Here is a 21,865-nt window from a genome sequence, read left to right as displayed (position 1 = left end):
AAAGAGCTAGTCTGTCTCGCTGAATCCACACCCCGCCTCGCTCCACGCCCTGTGGCATTGATTTAAGATATAAATCTCCTTATTATTTATTATTCATATTATGGTAGTGCTGGATTCCTTAGCTGGAGACCAGGAGCTTATTATGGTTTATGTGGCAAAACCCCAGCCTAGAGAGACCCCTCTCCTCCCACAGGGATCTCACGGGTGAGGCAAGGGGCAACCTCGCCAGCACTGGGCACATGCCACGGACACCCTTCCCCTCCAGAGCCACCAACTGCAGAGCAGGTCCCCCCGCTTCGCGCCAAGCCCCTCTTTCTTCCCTGAAGGCTGCCTGGAGCATGTGGCTCGGTCGATTTTAAGCCAAATACATTCAACCCTGATCCCACGGTGGAGGAAAACATCACTCCCTCCCCTCTTTAGTATCCAGTCCTCAGCCTGTAAGCCAAATAGGCCCCTCACTGCTTCAAATAAAAGCAGAATGAATCAGGGATGGAGGACTTCTACAGCCCTCAAGTACTGCTCAAACACTCGCTTGCAGCTCAACCCGATTCCCACCCGCTTTCTCCCAGAGCTCCTCACTCGGAAGCGCTCGCTTTCCTCCCGCAGTTTTCGCTCGCACTTCGATGGTGCTAATGAGCCTCCTGCCTCTGCAGGCAGCGAAGCTGCTCAGCGCATCCCCAGGAAAACTCACGTTGGCAGAGGCAGCGGGAAGAGCGTGCAATCCCCTGCCCGTGCCGGGTGACCGCCCAGAGGCCACGTTCTCCTCAGACACCAACCTCAGAGCACACGCGCGGCGAAGCCCCAATGCTCTTCCCCAGCATCCAACTTCTAAAGCATTCCAGAAAACAACTTTTTACCTGATCATTTCAGAGAACAGGTTAGATAAGAGACCGTAACAGTCACCAGCAGCATGCAGCCCCTCTTTGAATAGCTTTGTTTGCTTTTTGCTGAGGAAAAAAAAAAAAAAAAAAGCTCCTTGTATCCTGGAAGTAGCCTCTGTGGCTCAGTTGCTTTTACCAGACCGCTCAGGACAGGGAAGATATGGCTAGGAGATGGGCCACCATTAGCCACTCTTCCTAGCACTGTAACACAGCAGTGCCTGGGGAGAACTTCAAAGAATCCAAGGGCAAGTCTTAGACAAGGCATTGCTGAAAGCCCCTGGCATTTATACGGGTGAGTTCTTTAAAAATAAAGATTTATGCACATAACTCAGAAAACATAAATAAAACATCACTCTCCTAGAAGAATAATGAAAACAAAATTAAAAAGGACAAAGAGTTAACAAATAAATATTGTATTTTTCTCTACCTCTCACCGCTCTCAGCAGCTCCAAGGGCTGGGAGTGGTGGTGGGCTACATCCCAGGGCAGGTCTCCAGGAGACAGGCGACTACTGTGTGGGTTTGAGGGGAGCCATGGGGCACCCCTGGGCAAGCCTCTAGCTTGAGCTCCTAGAGACTAGGACCCCAACATACACATGGAAAGCATCTACCCACATTTACCGTCAACCTAGCTGCAGCCCACACCTGCTCCTGTCACCGCAGCATGGGGGCAGCCCTCCGCTCCTGCCTTATTTTTCCAGACAGAACTTGGAAAACGTTTTGCAGTTAACTCCTCCACCGCCCCTCTGTGCCCAGAAGGTACCCCCCGAGCAGCTACACCCTCCTCCTACCCCACTCCTCAAGCCAGGCTGGTATTAGCAGTCCAAACGGGAATTGAAAGGGTCTGTCCAACAAGTGCCGCTCCCCCCCCCGAGACGTGTGGGCACAGCCTCGGGCACTGGCGCCCCGCAGCTCACAACGGTTTCTTTTTAAGGATTTTTAAGGATTATTTTTAATCCTTTAAAAACAGTTAGCTCCACGCACAAAGGAGCCAGCTAATCACACACATCTCAGCGACCCGCTTTGTTTCCAGCCCAGTTCCTCCCCTCCAGTCTGCTGCCTTCCCTTAGCTGTACCCCCAGTGCCTAACGCCTCTGCCCCCACTCTGCTGGGACAGCTGGCCAGAGACTCACCTAACCCCTACCAGAAGCTTTGTTTTCTTTAAACGCTCATCGTAATTACAAGTGGAAAGGTTTTCCAGCAACAGCACCACCATGTGAGACTTGGAGATTGTTTCTCTGCTTTAAACGGATCGCGGGAGCCCGCCTGGGTGCAAAGCCAGGGTAAGGGAACAGCGAATTGGTGGACAGCAGCTTATTGCAGTTGCGCTGGCGTCACCCACAGATGGATAGGCCAGAAAGCAGCACGGCCTAAGGAAAGGAGTTTGTGCCTTGTCTGTGTTAAACTCACTCCCCTGCCTCTGCACAGGCGAGGGAAGGGGAGTTTCAAGCCACGTCAGCCAGCTGCCAGCAGGAGAGGGGGGTACTGGGGCTGGCACAGGCCACCCCACCACAGAGCCACAACCCTCCCCGCCTGCCGTAAAGGGCACAGTCATGATTCTCCCCATCTCAGACCGTGCCCCTGGGAGGAAGCATTTGTACCTGCCCACAGGAGCTGACATCGCCGTTTTTCTTCTACAGCATCCAGGGAACTGACTGCACCTTCATCACCAGTGGCACCATCACCCTTTAAAATGTTAATGCTAAATAACATGCTGCCTTGTGGGATCTTCTCTGCGGTGCCTTTAGGAGAATTATGTATATCTTCTGGGAGTTGGGGAAGCTGAATTAAGTGGTCCACAGTTCTGTTCATTGCCATTATCGCTCATTTTTGCCTTACACATTTTTAATGCTCAATGCTTCATCCTTGCTTCAGCCCTCCGGCTCAGACACGCCAAGGTACAAACTGCCCGGGACAGGGCAGAAGCACACTGTGCAGCTACGGGGCCTTCAGCTCACTACAAGAGAAGCTCAGTATCGTAAACACCTCAGGAGGGTAAAAACACAGGGATGCAAGGCCACATAAATGATGCTCCGCTACACAGGTCTGTGACAGGGTGATAGGTAGGAAATAGAGGGGCATTATACCATCGCGGTGATGCGGAAAAAGATGGATGCGTGTCTCCAATCTGCCTCTCCCCACATGCTTCAGCACGCACAGCTGAATGCCAGTGCTTTCCCACGACTCCACATCCTCTGGGGCATCCCAGGAACATTTTCTTGACATTACCATTCCACAGTCACAGCAGATGTAGGAGATTCACAGCCCTTTAGTTATCCCAGATTTTTGGATACAAGACTAGAAACAAGGACAAATGTCCCAGGCTGGGACTTCTAGTGACACTCCACCATCACTTTGGATTTGTGGACTTTGATCACACAATGCTTCTCTGGTGGATGAAACCCCGCCACAAGCACTGGGACAGCAGTGCAGATTGCTTCAGCTACCAGCTGAGCAAGTGGTGAATGTATTTTCACTGGGTATGGGGTAGAACAACACTAGTTTCACCAAACAAAATGTCCTAAGTGTCAGAGCTGCATCTTGCTTTTTGTATAAATTTTTGAAAAAGGTAGAGGGAGGGAAGGTACTTGGACAGACCAAGGTGGTTACAGAAAAAAGCACTTTAAAGAGCTTCAGGAGGCCTTGCAAGGATTTTGTCATTAGATTGTGTGCCAGTGCTACCGAGCCTACTGCTAGTTAGGGCAATGCCACGTATAAACTACAACTTTGACTCGTGTATGAATTTTAAATGAGCTGTTCGTACACCCAATGACTCTAGCAAGAGAATACCAATTCAGGGCTCTGACGGTCTGCTCTCTAAGACCCAAGTAAATAATTAGTTAAATACCTCAAGTAAATTCCCTGACACTTTATTGAGCATGAGTGAACAAACAAAAAACAAACCAAGAATTACTTCTACCGCCAGAGGAAACCAGAGCTAGGGGAGATGCTGGCCCACAGCCCGCTGCACCAGCCATTCTCCTTGCCTCCCACTGCAAGACAGCTGATGCCTTTCGTGCTTTTGGTGCAGATGCATGCAAGAAGCACGTGTTGGGCAAGCACCAACTAATGTTTTTTTTTCTCCCGGGATGCTTTGTTAGGACCTACATTGGCTCTTTCAAGGGCTACAAGATGTCTTGAGGCAATTCCTTACATATCTCCTGGAGCTCTGGAAAACTTCTGAGAACGTGCCCATTCCTTCCTGCTTCTTCATCCCCTGTCAACATAGTCAACTGTTGAGCATCTTGGGAGGTAAGGCCTCACCAAGACAGACCAGGTGAGCTGACTGATAAACAGACTGAGGAGAAGACTGAGAAGACCGAGGAGACTGGTAAGACGCTCTTAGGAAAAAAACACTATTTGGGTAAATTATGTGGGTCAGTGTTTTTCCCCACAAAGGTCTCCAGAACAAGGTGAGCTAGGAGACTTTCTCCAGGATGGGATCAGAAGGGAATACACAGAGTTTAAGGCTAAAGAAAAAGGTTTGCACTAATGCTTTTTCCTGTGTATCAAGGAAAGAAATAGAGCATACGTAGCTACAGATTGTTCCTACGTATGCCAAAGGCACGGGGAAGGTCACCCTGTAGCCTATATTCTGCTCACTTTTTTGCATAGATGATGCCTCCAAAGCTCTCTGCAATGCAACACTCACTGCTGGTCCTGTCCAGGCTAGCAAAACTTCCTGTCACTGTGTACAAAAAGATTCAGCAATCTGCTGCCTAGAATCTCCACTGAGAAATATCAGGGCCAAAATCCAACCAAAACCCCAAGAAAGCAGCAGCGGGGAAGCTCAGTGCTTAGTTTAAGAGCCAAGTGCCCCTGACTCAGCACCACCGTGCCGCCTTCTACCCTGGAAGCCAAGCGCCGCAGGCAATAATCTCTTCTAGCAACGTGGTGAAGAACCCAGACACGACAATGCCTGTGTTCACCTCACATTACTAATCATAAAACGGTGCATTTGAGTGGTCCATTACCAGATGGCTTTCAGAATTATTTTAAATGTTAGCTCGCATTTTTGTTGAATATTTAAATGTTCGTGCTGGTCTGTTTTCTTTTTCTATGCAGTGCATTGATTTATGTTGCTAGATAACATATCTTCCTGCCTTGCCAAAAGCATGCATTTGGGAATGATTTCAGAGCTGCTAGTAATATTTTTTCTCTCCTTTTATTTTACACTTTATTTTTATTAACTTTTTTTTGCTGCAGATATTGTTAAAATAAAGCTGTGTCTTGAAGAAACAAAACCAAAACCCCAAACCCCCTCCTCAGCTCTTTGCCCATCTACTTCAGGCATCATTTCAGAGAAGTCAGCTCCGAGGCCATGAGCAAAGCAAAAGCAGTAGATATGTACTAACCTGAGCCTCCCCTCCCTCAGTAAATTCTTGCCTTGGCTCACGTCTGGGAATCAGCTGAGTCCAAGGTCATGACTGCTGGTGTCCCGTTCTCAGGAGGCAGGAGGTGACTGGAGACACGTGGGACCTGACTACAGGGTCTCCAGCCACTCGTAGATTTAACACTATCTGTCACAGAAGACATGACCTGCAGCGCCTTTTAGAAGGATCGGCAAAGTTCCTTCCCATTCCCTCACCCACGTTAGTCCTTCTTTAAAATCTTGACTTCTGCGCTGCCTTTGCAACATCCTAATACAAGTTCTTCAGTCCTAGGAGGATTCAAGAGACAGATTTCCACTGCCTTGCCCTGTGCAGGCTAAGGAGATCCAGCATTTCCATCCTGGACTGGGCAGCAGTGGGGTAAGTTTTACGAGCAACGATGTCTGGAGCAGTTCAATCATTTGTGCAACGGGAAGTCAAAAGGAAAGAATTCCTAAATGCACGAAGATTTTAAACTGGAGAGGCGGGTCCAAGAGAGCATGACCTCAGTGTGAGAGAGTCGAAAACCACTGGTCTCTGGGATGGAGACCAAAGCCCTGGCAGGGTGTTGCTGGGTAACCCTGCACAGCAGCCTCACCACCAGCCCTGCAGCCCTCGGCGGGCACACGGTGCCGAGGAGAGGAGCTGCACGTTCAACCAGCACGTGCTCCACTCTCCACCACCGTGCGTCCCTGCACAAGGGACCCAAACATGCGAGCCATGCCTGTGATCAAGTGTGTGAGGAATTTCTATTATGGAGGTGCCCTCAGGCCCTAGCAGCATGTCAAGATCTCCTTCACCCAGCAGTGGAAGACAAAACTCGTATTTGGACAGATGGAGGGAGACAGATTTTCTACCAGCATCGCAGTTGCTCACGTGTCCCCTGGACACACAGACACCCCGGCTTCTTCTTGCCTGCCCTCAGGGGTCAGCACTGACGAGGCCTCACAACAGCCACCACCAACTCCACTTCGGGAGCCCCTGAGCTTGCACTGGGCTGCGACATGGGAGGCAGCAGCCAATCCCGCCTGGCAGTTGCCCCCAGCACAGTGCAGCGTAGATTTTCATTTCCAGTCCTCAGCCAGGAGCACAAAAGCATAGCCCCATCCCCCTCAAACCCCTTCCCATTTCACCCTGGGTTGCACTGGGGAGGTGGTGGACATCGACGCCAGCTCCCAGACTGGTTTGCAGCCCAGTGCGCTGCCAGGGGAGCTCCCCTTCCCCGCACACTCCCGAGCAGCCACAGGACTTTCCCGAAAGGAGGAGATAGCCGGGGCAAAAAGCATAATGAAGGCTCTTCCACTTTCAGCATCCTGGTAATAAACCATCCTTCCCCATCCCCATCAGCTGGCTCAAGTGGAGGATCTGCTGACCAGCATGAAATGCAGTCTGCGGAGCTGAGACTATGCAGCATGAGTGCTCCACATGAATCACAGATGCTGGGGATATAAACCACCCAGCTACCCTTCCCAGACTCCTGCCAGCACAGACCCTCCCTTGCTATATTTCTGAGCAGCTCCGTTCTCCACTAGAAGAGGGGAGAAGTAATTTTACTTCAAGTGTCACCTGCGAAAGTTGCAAAGGGGGCCAGGAATAGATTAGCTTGTTATCTGCAACAAATAGTTAATAAACCCAGCTAGTAGCTCCGGAGAGAACAGTCGGGTAAAGCAGTTTCCTTTCTAAACAACAGAGCAAAGTGTCAATACTATGGAGCAAGTTTCATTACAAGGTTTCTGGATGCATTTCTTTTCCCTAATCCGCACAGGCAGCGAGCGAGGACGACAGTGCCTCGTCCTGAACACTTAAATAAAGCCCAAAGGAGACCAGGTGTGTAAGACTCTCCTACAAATGGAGCATTCTGGAGTTATTAATGTTCTCGTAGCACTGCTTAAGGAGGGTCAGTTCGGGCTCAAACACTCGTTGCTCAACAGTGTAGGGACAAATAAATTTGTGACCAAAAAAAACCAAACCACTTCCTTTTGGGTGGAGCTCAGGAGAGCATCAAGGGGGGGAGCAAGTTTTATTCCTCAGTGCCTCTTTGAGGAGTGGCTTTCACTTCAAATTTATACAGAAAGAGATTCCCATCAGGTTACGACACCACCGTAAAAATCAATGCAAACGCGTCGCTCAATATAAACTGCATTTCATTTATACGACGAAGCCCAGCCACCCCGGGCAAGGCTTGGCTTCCCTTGTCCGAGCACATCTCTGCAGAGTAGCCCAAACCATGAGTGGAAGGATGGTTAAATGCCGGGCAGAGCAAGTACTCACCGATCCTCAGGGAATGGGGGCTGGCAGCGAGCTTCATTAGCCACAGCAGAAGGAGCACCAGAGGCGCCAAGACACGGGGCATCTTCTATAAATCCTCATGGAGCCCTTTGGTGGTCTGGGCATGACATAACTCTGCAGAGAGAGAACACACGGCACACTGAGCACCTCGGCTCTTGAACCAGCGACTCAGCAGGATGACACTGCTCCGAGCTTGCCAAGCCCTTGGGACAAAGAGTCTATTTACCAAAGGAGGAGGAGGAGGAAGCTATTTACAGACTATGAATTATTCAGGAACTGGAGTCAAACTGGGCAAAGAGCTTCTAACAAAAAAATGGAAAAGAAACACAAGGAAAAGTCCAAATATTTCATTTTGGCATTTTTAGCATTTCCACAAAAACAAGTGGAAATCAATACTGAGTCACTTCTCTAATTTTTCTCCCCCACTCCCCCTCCCCCCCTCTTTTTTTTTTTTTTTTTACTTAAAGCAGCCTGCAACTTATACTATAATACTAACTTCTGGGTTTAGGATAGGACAAAACAATTTCATACCACAACATACTTTGAGGGATGGGAGTCAGAGACAGACTGTTGCTTTGGCCCCCAAACTAGAGAACAGTTCTCTGTACTGCTCCAGCCCCAGTGACAGTCACCAGCTCCTTCCCTCCCTGTCATGCACGAGAGCATTCAGGACAAGATCAAGAGCGGGACCATTTTTTTTCCTCTTACAGTGTAACACCACTCCCAACACACAGGTCTAACTTTCAAAGTCCAAACGCCGTCAAAATGAAGAGCAGTAAGTGGAGAATCCACAAACCTGTCATTAGTACCGATACTGACACCAGTTGCCCCACAGCAGACTCCCACAGCACACTTAAATTTTTAACGAATATCATTTTAAACAGCTACGTAGAGGGTAAATTCTACTTTATAGGAGAAATGGTTGTCCCTCAAGATGATAAAATTATCTCCACAGGAAGCAATGTCCTTAAATGCTGACTTTGAGTATTTAATCTGTTACCTTATCTCTCCCTTCTCCAATTTTCTGGCAAACATTCTCCCACTATTCCATTTGTCTAATTCTTGGGCCAAATATTGAAGTCCTGACACAGGCAAATTCTTTAATCTGCCTTTGAAGTTACCAGGAGTTTTGTTCGAGAAAGACGTAGCTTTTAACTTGCAATTTTTCAATTCAGCTATTTTTGGATTACATTTAGACTTCTGCCATCTCATCTCAGCACTCCCCAGAAGGGTTATCCCCTTTTTACAGACGGTGAAAAGAGGCAGAAGAAATATTGAGATGTGGCCATAGAAACGAAGGCAACGCAGAGGCTGAGCAGGGAGGCCCTGCGTATCTCCAGCCCCTGTGGCTTGTTGTTTCTGGATCGCATCTCCCTCAGGAAGGTCCCACCAGCAGCCCTGTCTTCTGAGTCCAAATTCTCTCCGTTCAAGAAAATTGAGGGACCACATGTTCATGTGTCCGTTGCTCATCTGAAGAGCATCCCGATTTCAGAAGTTGTGTGCTCAACGCGTTTTTTAAAAAGCAGAAGCTGCCAAAAAACCACCTGGAAATCATTAGCCACCTCTGAGAAGGGCAGTGGCAATTTTCCTCTTTTTTTTTAAGCGGGAGTTACAGAGTAATGCCTAGGGAGGAAAAGCCCTAACATGTTAAGCGCATGGTAAATTGGTTACTTAGAAGCGTTGGCAGCAGCAGAGACAGATTGTGGAGCAACGTATCATTTGAGCACTTTGAAGCAGTTATTTCAAAACTTTCCAAGTTATTCACAAAACAGCAGGATCACGTCGAATTCACTCACCGGGGTATTACAGCCCAGGCTGCAGAACCGGCGCTGCAGCGCTGAGGTCTCGTGCAGACACACACACACACACACACACACACAAATCCCCTCTCAAACCTCCCCTGCTGAGCCAGAGGAGCCGGGGGAACCTCAGATGGAGCTCCAGGTCTGCACCCTGTGTGGCACTCAGGATCGGGTCCAAAGCCACTTCCAAAGACTCACAGTCTTGGTTTCCTCTTTTAGGTCTCACTTCACAGAATCACAGAATCAGCGAGGTTGGAAAGGACCTTGAAGCTCCTCCCGTCCAACCATTGACCTCACCCTGACCGTTCCCAACCCTACCAGATCCCTCAGCGCTGGCTCAGCCCGACCCTTCAACCCCTCCAGGGATCCCGGGGACTCCCCCCCTGCCCTGGGCAGCCCATTCCAACGCCCAACAGCCCCTTCTGCAAAGAAATCCTTCCTAATATCTAGTCTAAACCTTCCCTGGCGCAACTTAAGGCCATTCCCTCTTGTCCTGTCGCTTACTACTAGGTTAAAGAGACTCATCCCCCCTCTCTGCCCCCTCCTGGCAGGGAGTTGCAGAGGGCCAGGAGGTCTCCCCTCAGCCTCCTCTTCTCCAGACTGAACCCCCCCAGTTCCCCCAGCCGCTCCCCAGCAGACAGTGTAAAAAACATCCTGAGCAGCCCTTGCCAGCCAGTGGCTATTAACGACATCCCGACGGGCAAAGCATCTGATCTAGAACCTCGGATGTGTTTTGCCTACTTTCTCCTCCACCGCCCTCTCCTGTCTGGCCAAGGCAGTCTAGAAGAGGCTACTAGAGCCATCGGAGGGAGAGGGGCAGAGAAAGGCTCCAAACACAACTTGAGATATGATTGAGAAGACCAGTCATTGCTCGTCCCTGCTCTTTCCCCACCACAGCCCCCTGCAGTCTGCCAGCCACTGACACGTCCCCTCTTTGCTCAAAAGAGCAACTCAACAGGTGTTTGTACCAGAAAATAGCTGAAACCTTTGATGCTTTGCACGGCATCGTCATCCTTAGCAGGGTGTCCGCTCCCCGTCTTCATTCCTTCCCTGGACGGACCCTTCCCTGCCAAGAGGGTCATAGGGAATGGCACCACATGGGGTACAGCTTGGTCTGAGGGAAAGGCGGGGCAAACACTCAGATTTCTCACACAACATGAGAAGGAATAAGAGAAGCAACCACACACAAAGGTCAGAGATGCAAGAAGATGCCTGAGAAGATGTCAGCGCTAAAGGAGGTTTCCCTGCCACAGTGCTGAGCTTGTTCCTCTGGGAGGGACAGAGAGATGACAGCCTTTGGCTACACTCCCCACCAGCCGCCTCCTCCACCAGCGTGCATTCTCCTCCATAACATCGGTCACATCCATCTAATATCATCTGGCAAGGAGTTTTAAGATCATGCCTTTGTTCAGATAAATGCAGCGATCCCACCTGCAGCAAACACTTTGTATCTGCATCTAAAAGGCAGCTACTGCGAGGGAAAAGCAGGGCAGAGCCTAACTGTGCCTCTGGACTCAGGCAAGGAAATTCAGATTTAAAAAAAAACCAAACAAACAACAGCTTCCAGCCAAAGTAGCGGAGGGAAATGTCTGCCTGCCGTTTGAGGAGGATGCTGAAGTTAACATCCCCGTTGGTCTCTGCCAAAGTGCTACGGGATCACCACACTGAAACGGGTGATTCTCACGTTAGACTCTGCAAAGAAACTGCACAAGGGCAATGACTCCAGGCAAACTACGAACAGCCAAGGTCTGGGAAAGGCTCCCATGACTTCCAGCTCCAAGGGACAGACCTCATGGCCACCTCTCCTGTTTGCAGCCTGGTTTCGTGAAGAGGCGAATTACGAGATTCCCAGAGAAGCAGCTGCCTTTGCATCACCAGCTTAGAGTTAATAGCAAAGCTAAATAATAAATACAGGGCACCCGCTGTGCTCTACTACGTGAGCGGCAGGGTTGTAATTACCTAGAACATGGAGCACAGAGGGATGCTGCGTTCACCTAACGCATTACCCACTGCTAAGAACGGCTTCCCAGTACTTTGATTTTTGAGCACGAACCCAGGGAACAGCTGTCAGCAATAGAACTACACCTTGGGGTTCACCACCAGCAGAACGACACAGGCTCCTACGACCCGTAGCCACAGAGCATCTGGTTGATGGAGGTGCTTGCAAAATACCCAGGGAGCACAACACAAGGCCACTTCCCCACCATTCCACCTGCACCGCCGAGCAGTGGGAACGGACAGTGGAATTCAAGATGCAGGATGAGAGGATTTTTCTTCCTAGCCTAACATCAAGGTTTCTACTCTCAAAGGAACAAAGAGGTGTTTCAGTCCTCACAGCTGTCTTCATCTCCCCAGTCCCCAAGTTCCTCCTGCCCCCTACTCTCTAAATTCAGGCACAAAGGGGTAGTAAATGCAGTTCAAACCCCATCACTGTCGGGGAATTTTTGCCTTGCTGAGCTACCTATCCTCCCAACAGCTTTTGCCTCCTTACAGCTGCAAGGTTCACCCGTCCGACTCTCATCTCCCCACGAGAAGCTGCAAAACATGCCTTCTGCCCAGGTGTGGCAACGAATCGTAGGTACCACTGGGGCATCGGCTCCAGCCCAGATTGAAATTCCACCCGGAAAGGGAAGGCAGTAACATTCTTCTTTCACACACCACCAAGCAGAAAGCCTTAGAAGCCAAGAAAACACTTAAGAGAACAAGGATATTTAGCAACTTGCCACACTAATTCTTGTGCATGCGAAGATGACTTATCCCAGACTCATCCTCACCACAGTTTGCTGGAAATAAATCAAACCAACTTCCTTTACTAAAGGTTCCGTCAAGAACACGTCAGCCTGTACATTTACAGCTCTTGCCTTAATGGTTCCTCTTTATTGTGCTGACAGTGTGCTATGAGAGCAAGTGAGGCTGTTTGACAGACAGCTGTTTATAAAGCAGTCTGAATCTGCTACCCCCAAAAGGAGCAGGCTGGCTAGAAAAATCGTTTCTTAGGTCCTTCAGGGTGGTACGTGAATTGCTGAAGAGCTGGTGGATCCTGAGCTGGCCCCTGGCTTCTCTCTGCACAGCACAAGCATGTAATTTTTTTTCTGTTAAGCCCTTTTTCATCTTTAGCTCTGAAAATTCAAGAGAAAAAAAAAATAAAATCAAAACTATACCGAATAGTTTTGAGTTCTCTCTGGAGATAAAAGTCTCTAAATACCAAGCAGAATTATAGACGATTTGCCTCTCAGAGGAAGCAACTCGCTTCTGAAACAACTTATACATTTTTAATGACCGTGTGAGATGGTACTCTTCTTTGTTGCTATTGCCACATCTTCCTGATATTTTGATTTTTTTGCAGAAAAATTCTTAGACGGCACAGCAGAAGCCAAAAGGCAGAATAAATGTTAAATCACAGAATAAAACTCTCCTGAAGCTGCCACACCGATAAGGAAGATATCCCTGAACACCAGCCACCTCTCACCCTCCCCTCCTGTTCCCTCTGCCCAACCTGCCAAAGGCACTCGAGAAATCCAGGTGCATTGCTACTTCTGCTCACAATTCCAAAGATATTTCCACCCTGCAAAATCTGTTTGCCACCTGGCCTGCCCCATCTGGCCCCAGCGAGCTGGGGAGCCCTGGAGATGGGCTGCATCCCAACAAGACAGGGCACAGCATCTCCAGCTGCACTGGCACTTCGCTCCACAGCCTGGGAAGGCAGTGCCAGGACCAGGCTTTCAAAATCCCCAACGTCTGCTTTATCCTGGTGCAACCTCCATTTACTTTTACTGCAAAACCCCTACGCCATCGTCTGCAAGCTCACTGAGAAACCACAAACACCCTTTAAAAATTGGCAGCAACTTCAATCTTATCCAGGCAATCGGGAGGCAGACTTCTACCCAAACGCTAGTTTGGAGGTGGCTTTGGTGTTGATGGATCTTTCTGTGCATCACCAGAAGCTTGATGAATGGTGAGAAAATGCAGCTCAAGCAAAGCTAGAGTAATCCTCACAGCTGAAACAACAAATTTAACAGCTGCAGAACAGCAAGGAATTCTGAAAAACTGTCAGAAAATATCAACAAACAACTTAACGGAGCCTTTTTCATTCTTTCGACGAGCAAAGAGAGCTATTTCCTTTTGCAAAGCTTCATCTGCAGAGAGGCTCAAATTTAAATGGAACTGACAAGAGGGAAGGAACCTGAAAAACATTTCAACAAGTGACTGTTGCTGGGCTTGAGAAAATGCCTGTGTGTCTCAGGGGGAGGGGAGGAACTAAATTGCAAGCCTGCCCCAGGGATACAAAGATGTAAGTTCAATTAAACTGAAAAATCACTCCATTTAAAGCTACGAACAATATGTTTTCCTCTGCAAAACGCATAATTAGCATGGGTAAATCATTACCACTAGGTATTGTTGCAGTCAAAACCTCAGTAAGATTGAGAGAAGGCTCAGACATTTATAAAGAGAATGAATAGCGAGAATTACAATATTAAAGTGGTTTTTTAAAAAAAAAAAAAAAAAAAGAGAAAAATCAGATTTTTGGATGGCATGTAAACCCTTCATGCTTCAAGGCACTGGCTAACTCCCCGGGTTTGAGGGTTAGAAGAATCACCCTTTGGGGCAAGCCTCCTCACACTGCTTCTGGAAGCAGCTAGCGCTAAAAAAGGATAGTTAACAATATGAAGCACAGCTCTGTTCCAGTCTAGCAATTTCTATGTTCCTATAAAAACTGTGTCTCCTTTTTAGATTCCATCAGCATTAAAGAGCCTGCTTTAGTTTCAGCCACCATGCCTTTCCTCTTCTCGCACTGTCCTCACGACATTCGTGCTGTTGCTTGCCAGGGATGAACTCATCTGAGGTGAGAGACGGAGCACCGGTATCTCTCTTCCCCACATATCAGTGGGATAAAAGGACCTCCGACCCTCCATCACACCACAGCGACAGCACAGCTCCGTGACGGTCATCCAGTTAGCACCAGAGTAGGTGAGATGCAAGGAAAGGTGATATTAGTGATAAACACCTGCTCAGATGATACATAAAACGGATTATTTTTTTTTTTATTCTCCTAGCAGAGTTCTTTTATCTCTCCTTTTTTTTTTCTTCCTCCCCCCTTCGTGACTTCCAGAAAAAGAAGCAAGAAAATTCAAGGAGAAAAGAATTCTGGAGGCAGTGAAGCAGAAGGGCAAATGTATTCCTGACATTTCTCATTCCTGTGGATTATTTTCTTTAACTTTCTCTCTCCACAATCCTGAGTTCTCTCTTGTCTCACCCTTCTCAATCCTCCCCGGCATTAGCAAAGCCTGATCAACTTTTTCTATCATTGCTTAGAGATAAAAGCAATACGTACCCATCCTAATTCCTCACAGAAGCTGCATATAGACTCGGCTATCTCAAAGTTAGATTTTTCCCCAGCACTATCAACCACACCCCTGTGAACACAGGGAGACTTCAGCAGTTCCAGTTTCAGGCTGAGTCACAGGACATCTCCATTCAACTATCCGCTCCTCCGCAGGCTTGTCACCCCCCCATCAGGCCCCCCAGGGTCGGTCAATACTCGAAAGCTTTATTGGCACAGCCAAGTGAATTACGAGTGTGAAAACCCCACCTGCCCCCTCAGCGCCACGCTTACAGAAGTCCCGTTACAGACATCGACTTGATAGCATTAAAACTCATTTGTTGGGGCAGCTTATTTTATTCTAGGAATGAGTTTAAGCTGATTCTCTACTAGGAAATTTTGGCCGGTACAACCACACTGACAAACCCCTTCGGGCACACAACAGGATGCAGTCTGCGTGCTGATGTCCCCTGTCTTTCTGTCCTGCTGGAAGGCACAGAAAAGCCTCTGTCCCCTCCAGTTCACTGCCCAGCGTCGAAGCTTATAAGCAACAATTGACACCGTGCTCAGAGTGGCCAAGCCAAGGAGATGGGGGGCACACAAGCAAGGGCATTGCAGGACCAGTCCCGTCCCGAACCATCCCACCCCCGTGAGCTCATCAGCCAAAAGCCTCACGGGCTGTGACAATTCACTTTTCACTGGGAAAACAACGACAAAAAGAGAAAACAAAGCTCATGTGGGATTTGCTCCCTCCCTGGTGCCCACAATTTATTTTTATTAACAAACAATAGCAGTTAAAAAGCGCTGTGGTCTCACACGGCGATGTCTGCTCTACCCACTTCAGACACTCTTAATTGGCTTGAAGCTGTTATCTTAAAGGAAAAATCACGACAAGCCTGGGGGAAGGGGAGTGTCTGTAGGTGGAAGGAGAAAGCCAGATTTTCTTCCAGCTGAGAAGGACAGCAAGCTGCCATTAAAGAGGGGCCAGAGTTGTCCACACCAGCACCGCTCCCCTGATCTAAGAGCTGGGTGTTGTGACATCACCTCGATCTTCCAACCATTTTAAGCACACTGATAATAGTTACAAGGCTGAGATCTGTTTTCCTTGGATAAAGCTCTGGACAGGTTTGACTCCAAAGCATTTAAAAAAGAAGCAAGAAAAGCTTTATTTTACCTGCCCACACCTGGCACTCACAGAAGCCTCAATGCACGGCCATACACCAGCCGTTTCTCCCCTACGAAGAGGCCAGGGCTCTCGTATCAAACATTATGCCACATTTATTCAGCAGAAGACTCCTACCCACTCTGTGGGTCATCACTTCCATTAAACCACCTCTGGTGAGGGAGAGAGCGGCTCGTTTGCACGGCACACCGTACGCAGCCATGCAAAAGAGAGTGGTTTTGGAAGGGGAAACACAAACTGGCACAGAGAAACTCCTGGGTGAGCAGAATCTCAACAGCTCTCTTCTTGCAAGGAGGTCTGGGGGACCCTGAATGAATAAAAACAGTCAGAGCATTGGCTTCATAAAAAGCTTAACCGGGAAAAAGAAAAAGCCTTTAAACCAACAATTGTTTTACATTAAGAAATAGATAAAAAAAGGAAGTTTGAAATTTCAGGTTTGTTCTGATAGAGAACAAGCCCAACACAAATATGTGAACCAGGAACAAGCCACTGTGTTCAATTGTGGGCATCAGCTCTTTTGCAGAAAATATCCCTCGGCAACACTCCGGTCACACAGCAAACACGGCAATGCAAAGCAAGGAACTGCCTTTCACTAGAGGGTACACACAGCCCCAGGTCAAACCCTTCCTCGAAAGCAGGTGGCAGGATGCAAGCTCAGCCCAAATACTGCTTTCTCTTGGGTCTTGTGTATGGGCGTGAGAAGAGCCAAGAATAAAATAAGGCTGAAGAGCCAGAGCAAGTGCAAAAGCAACCCTGGTGCCATTTCCTACTGTGCCACTGGCTCTCTTCCTGGCTTGAGGTGAGGCAGCCTCTGTCCAAGCTCTACCAAGGTCAAACATCGACCTTACAGGGCAGGCCAGAGAAAGAATTCATCTGGCAAATGGCTGGAGATCACTAGGCAGCCAGATCGCTAGGCATCTCCATTTTCCCAGTGCTGTGCCAGGAGAGGACACGGACACACCACACGATTTATCAATACTCCCTTTCCCTGGGCAGCACAAGACCCAAGTACCCGGATGGCATTAAACCTTCAGGCCTTCAAACTTGCTCGCCTACTTCTCACTAAGCTGTGATGCACACGCTGGAAGAAAAAAAAAAAAACAATCACCAGGCCCCCAGCTTTAGAACGTGCCAAGGACTGTGTTCAGGATGAAGGGCTTTAAGAAACCCTTTCCACGAGACCTCTGTACACTCAGTGTATACCCGTTCACCACAGAAAACAGAGCTGCTCAGAAATCCATTTTTCCCCGCCTCAAAACCAATGATTTTTCCAGTTCCGCCACACTTTTTCACAGTTCTGTTTTGATAAGTGTATATACTTTGGGAAATCTGCTTTCAGCAGTTTGGCTCACAGAAGTTGAACCTTCCTGAAGACACACGGTCTTGCAAAATACCAACTTCTGAAGATCTTCAGATTTTGGACGTCCGTGTCCCCCCCCCCCCCCCCTCCACCAAAGACTGATATTTTTCCACAAAATTTCCTTTTATCAAAAATGCTTTGATGGAAAATTTTTAGCTCTCTCAAAAGAAAAGAAATCCAACAAGCACTAACCCCTATTTTCCGTTAGTGAAGAATTACTGCTACCATTGAGTCTCTTTACACATGAAGGAAGTTCTAAAATACGAATCGGATCTGTGAACATATCAGAAGTCTAGGGGGAGAAAAAGCTCTTTAAATGCATCAGCCTGATCTCTGAGCTACAGAAAGAAGATTAATCTATTTATTTCACTTAAAGTCTCTGGCAGATTCAAGACGAAAAAGAAAGGAAAACAAAGAAGCCTCTACCAAATCAACCCGCAAGAAGTGGTTTATGGTCAGAAAGCTAGTTTTGCTTCTTTTTATAGCTGCCAAAATTGTAAGTGAAATAGATAGATTAATCTCCCATCTATCACCCAAAGAACATTTTGATACATACAAGCTCAAAAAGCCTGTACTTTCAGACTAGAAGAAGGTAATCCGTGAGTGGCTGAAAATGATATTTGTAAGACTTGGTTCGTATATTTTAATGGAGCGAGAATTTTGGGGTGTCATTTGGAAGACAATAAGCATACGCATTTGAAAGGAGGTGGGAAAGGAGACAGATGCCAAGCTAACAACATGCACGAGAAAGCATAAGGGTGATAGGCTTGAGATCAGACAGAGGAGGGGCAGAGGAGAAAAGTCTGCCCAGGAGAGCAGGGAAACCTGCAAAACTAAAGGTACGCAAGGAAAACGCGGGAGTTAGGAGGTGCACAGACGTGCAACAGCAGAGCTGCACGCAACAACCAGATGCAAAAGAGAAGTGCTGGAGTAACGGAGCGACTTGTAGCAATAAACAGTCCTTCACGGGAAAGCAGAACCAGAGTCCAAACTGTTAAGAGATGTTGCATTGAACAGGCACTAATTTGCATGAGAGAAGCTTTTAATCTTGCTTGTAGCATAAGTGACATAAAAAAAGATTTCCAACCAGAAACCCAGGCGTTTGATGAACAGTTTAACACCAACGAGCATCCAATTAGAGGTGCAGTGTTATTGTGTTACCAAGACGAAACATCCACGTTCCAAAGGGATGGAGGAGAACGGGCAGCGCTGGCATTTGTCCCCTGCTTGTTGCAAAAACCCACCAAATCCCAGACCAAGCAGAGAAGCGAGGGGAGTCCTGGCCACATGAGAAATACCACCCAGATGAGTGCAAGTAGACAATGCTGAGGGCGGAGGGGGGCACAGAATTTACTGACCTCCCTCACTGGGTCACTGCAGAGGACATGAGCCCGAGGGAACTGGCTTTTCATTTAATCCAATAGAGATTTTTAAAAAGAGCTCACTGGGAAAGGAGCCCTCACCTTTCTGGCTCAGCGGGAGGAGCACCCTTGTAGCCGTGATGGTGAAAGGACAGAAGAGAGGTGATGTTTGCTGACAAAAGAAAATTCCGTATTAGGCCTGTCGGTACGTTAGTGGGCTAAAGACTGGAGAAATCTTCACACACACATCCTTGTCAAAAAGCTGCTCAGCTTTTCCCCTCATGACAACACAGAAAATTCAGCAAGAGACATGACTTCTCTCCGCAGTCTTGGATCTGGCATCTCTCTGTCTCCCACCATCTTCTTCTCTCTGTCTCATGGCCTTTAATGTATTTATCCTAAGGCTTGGAGAGTCTTTTGCATAATGGGGAATACAGGCACAGAGCAGCTTGCCTGATGATGCAAGAAGCGTTTTTGAACAAAGTACCACTCAGGTTCCATATGCCTCAAGATAACTTCTCCGTGTCCACCTTATCCTTCGTTTCTCAAATATTTGCCCACCTTGCTTCAGATACGGCCGTAACACACAGAATTCCTGGACGGCTCCAGACTTCACATATTGTTTTGCCTCAGTTATTTACCTTTAGCAAGCCAAATGCCATCAGTCCTCTCACTTGCAGGGACCCTGCCCAGACAGAGTCACTCCTGCAAGAGATGGAAGCTCTCCTACACTGAAGGGATCTCTGACAGTGCTGATGGGACTTGCACTCCTGAACTGCCTTAGGAAAGCTCTGAGTAAAAGCCCACACTCAGAATTTCACCACTGATACAAACGGAGCCTGTATTTTAACATCACTGTGAAGACTGGGATAAATCTCACAGACACTTAACAGGCATTTACTCCGTTCTTACCCAAGTGCAAAAAATTCCCTTTCTGTGTGATATAAGCAGCAGAATGATGCCACGGTTGCAGACTTTATCCGGGGGGTTCAACGTACAGCAAGCAAAGATCGCTTGGCTTCATTAACAAAGCCTAAGACACAAGCCTGCAAAGGCACAGGGCATCGCTCCAGTGTGAAAAACAAATTTGTTCACAGAACAAATTCATTTTGACCACCTTGTCTCGCTGTTGCTCCAAGTTAGCTATAATCAGGCTGTCTGTGCTCCTGACTTAGCAGCATTCTCAGAACTGCTCCCAGAGCACTCATCCTCATCAGCGATATCCAATTTCCAAACTGAGCAAGGACCAACCCTTTCCAGAGTTGGCTTTTCAGTTGTTCTTATCACTGGCTTAACATCAATTCCAGTTAAATGAGGAAAGTACAAAGGGACTAAGTTATGCCCACGCTGAGCGCTCTGAAAACCCCGATAACATCATTCTCTTCCAGCTATAAGCATAAATTGTCCTCATTAACCAGCCTTAGCCCAACTTTAATGCTTGCATCCTGACCTATAATCCATCCAAAATCCAGCACCATGTTCTAATGCAGCCGTTACCCTTCAGCCCAAATTCAGAGCCTGTCTGGCCAGATGAGGCAAGAGGACTCAGACATCTGGCATCCTGAATTTTCTTTTTCTGATCCAGACACTTCTGGTTTGGTCACAATTCCAGGGAAAGTGAGGCTTACACAGCTGTGCTTTCAACACCCATTGATGTGCCCGTGCCTAATCAACCTGGAATATGATGGCCAGTTTCCAACCGAATTTCATGGGGATGCAGACTCACAAAACTATCGGTTTCTATGAGTTTCATGAAATAATAGTCCAGTAGAGGAGAGAATGATTTCTCCACAGAGGGAAGGACTGCCAGTTTAGCTCAATTCCCATCAGGCACCATGGAATCCACAAGGGAAAGATGTTATGTGTGCCCCAAACATAGGGAAAATCATCAGTCAGAGCTTACCGAACTCAGCCACGAGGCACAAACTGTTCTCCAGGCTGCCTCAACTCCCCAGCTCACAGGAACCTCTTGGGTTTTCTCCCCCACCCTCCGGGATTCACTTCAGCTCAGACACACTCCAAGCAGAGGAAGTTTTGAGCGCTTGCGATTCAGCACAACTCATTTTGAACCAGTTTTGAACCCAGCAGGCTTCCAGCTATTCCAGCTGCCCAGTAGCCATCAGCCCAGCTGATTGTTGCTAACTGCTGTCAAATGGCAGCCTGGCAGCCTCTGCATCTTCTCCTGCCCCCAAAAGAAAAGCTGTTAATGCCTGACTCCACATTACTCCCTTCCAAAAGTAGCTTCGATACGGCTGGTGGGAGAGGGACAAACGCCCAGAGGGACAGATAACCAGAGGGACAGATAACACTGAGATTCTGCAGGTGGACGAAGGAGACGTCACTCGTCAGACCTCCAGCCCGAGCTCTTCCCTCAGCCCCACGTGGGGCAGCTCTTCCTCCCCTCCATCCCTCAGCCTGCTTTGCCAGGAGTTAAATCACTAACATTAGGGGGCCATTTTCTGTCTGCAGCCCCCAACAAATGCTGTCGCTTAAACAACAAATCCTCAAAGAGTGCAGTGAGATGGTGACCCCAGTGTGCAGATGCCGTTATTAACAGAACAAGGACAGCCTGGCGTGTGCAAATAGACCCTTAAATTAAAAACAAAACCAACCGCCATCACCTCGGTTGCTTCCCGTGATACGAATAGCCCCTGCCCTGAAGACACGTTGCTTCGGAAGCTCTCTGCATCCACCTCTCTGCTGTTCTACCAGCTATTCTACCAAAGCAGCTCTTCTGCTGAGACGACACGCGAATCAGGGAGGCTATTTCACACCTGGATTTCAGCCACTGATCCGAACGTCGTCTGCGGGGGCCCACGGGGCTTCACGAGGGACTCTAATTTCACCCAGTGACGCAAGCGTGCGTCAGCACGGGCGCCTGCAGAGCACCGGAGATGCGATGTGGGAGGAAGGTGGTTAGATACTGACACAACAGAGATGGTTAACCGCAGAGCCCAAACTTCTGCAGTGACACCATGCAGGAGCCCGGCCAAGTGCACAGGACAAAGTCCTTTTCCTTCAAGAGCAGCTTTAGGGAGGAAATGCAGCAAAGAACGATCAGTGCATAAAGCCTTTGACACACCAAGGGAAAAAAAAAACCCACAACATTCTCAGCAATCAACAGTGCATAATTTCCTATTACTGAAGTGCTGGATTAACTCCAGCCCCTGGACAGCCTCAGAAGTACCAGCCCACAGGACCTCTCCTGACAGCACTTCCAGGGAGCTGCTCATTAGGGCTGAACACACACGATGCCCCTTCAGACCAAGCTTCTCTCTGAAGTTGCAGCGCCTTCTCCCTC

General features: G+C 48.3%; 1 protein-coding gene across 3 annotated transcripts in view; it reads right to left on the bottom strand.

Annotated features, from left to right (window-relative positions):
- GRIK4 (glutamate ionotropic receptor kainate type subunit 4) overlaps positions 1-21,865 on the bottom strand; it is a 209,835-nt gene that overhangs the window by 128,780 nt on the left and 59,190 nt on the right. For all 3 annotated transcript variants that reach the window (XM_074927244.1, XM_074927245.1, XM_074927246.1), the window contains exon 2: positions 7,521-7,652. In XM_074927244.1, the coding sequence (XP_074783345.1) occupies positions 7,521-7,602 (82 nt within the window). In that variant the 5' untranslated portion in view covers positions 7,603-7,652. The remainder of the gene's footprint in view (positions 1-7,520; positions 7,653-21,865) is intronic.

Source organism: Athene noctua, chromosome 26 (assembly GCF_965140245.1).
Source record: "Athene noctua chromosome 26, bAthNoc1.hap1.1, whole genome shotgun sequence".
Lineage (NCBI taxonomy): Eukaryota > Metazoa > Chordata > Aves > Strigiformes > Strigidae > Athene > Athene noctua.
Note: the sequence above shows the minus strand (reverse complement) of the source record. Positions and strands in the feature narration are given on the sequence as shown.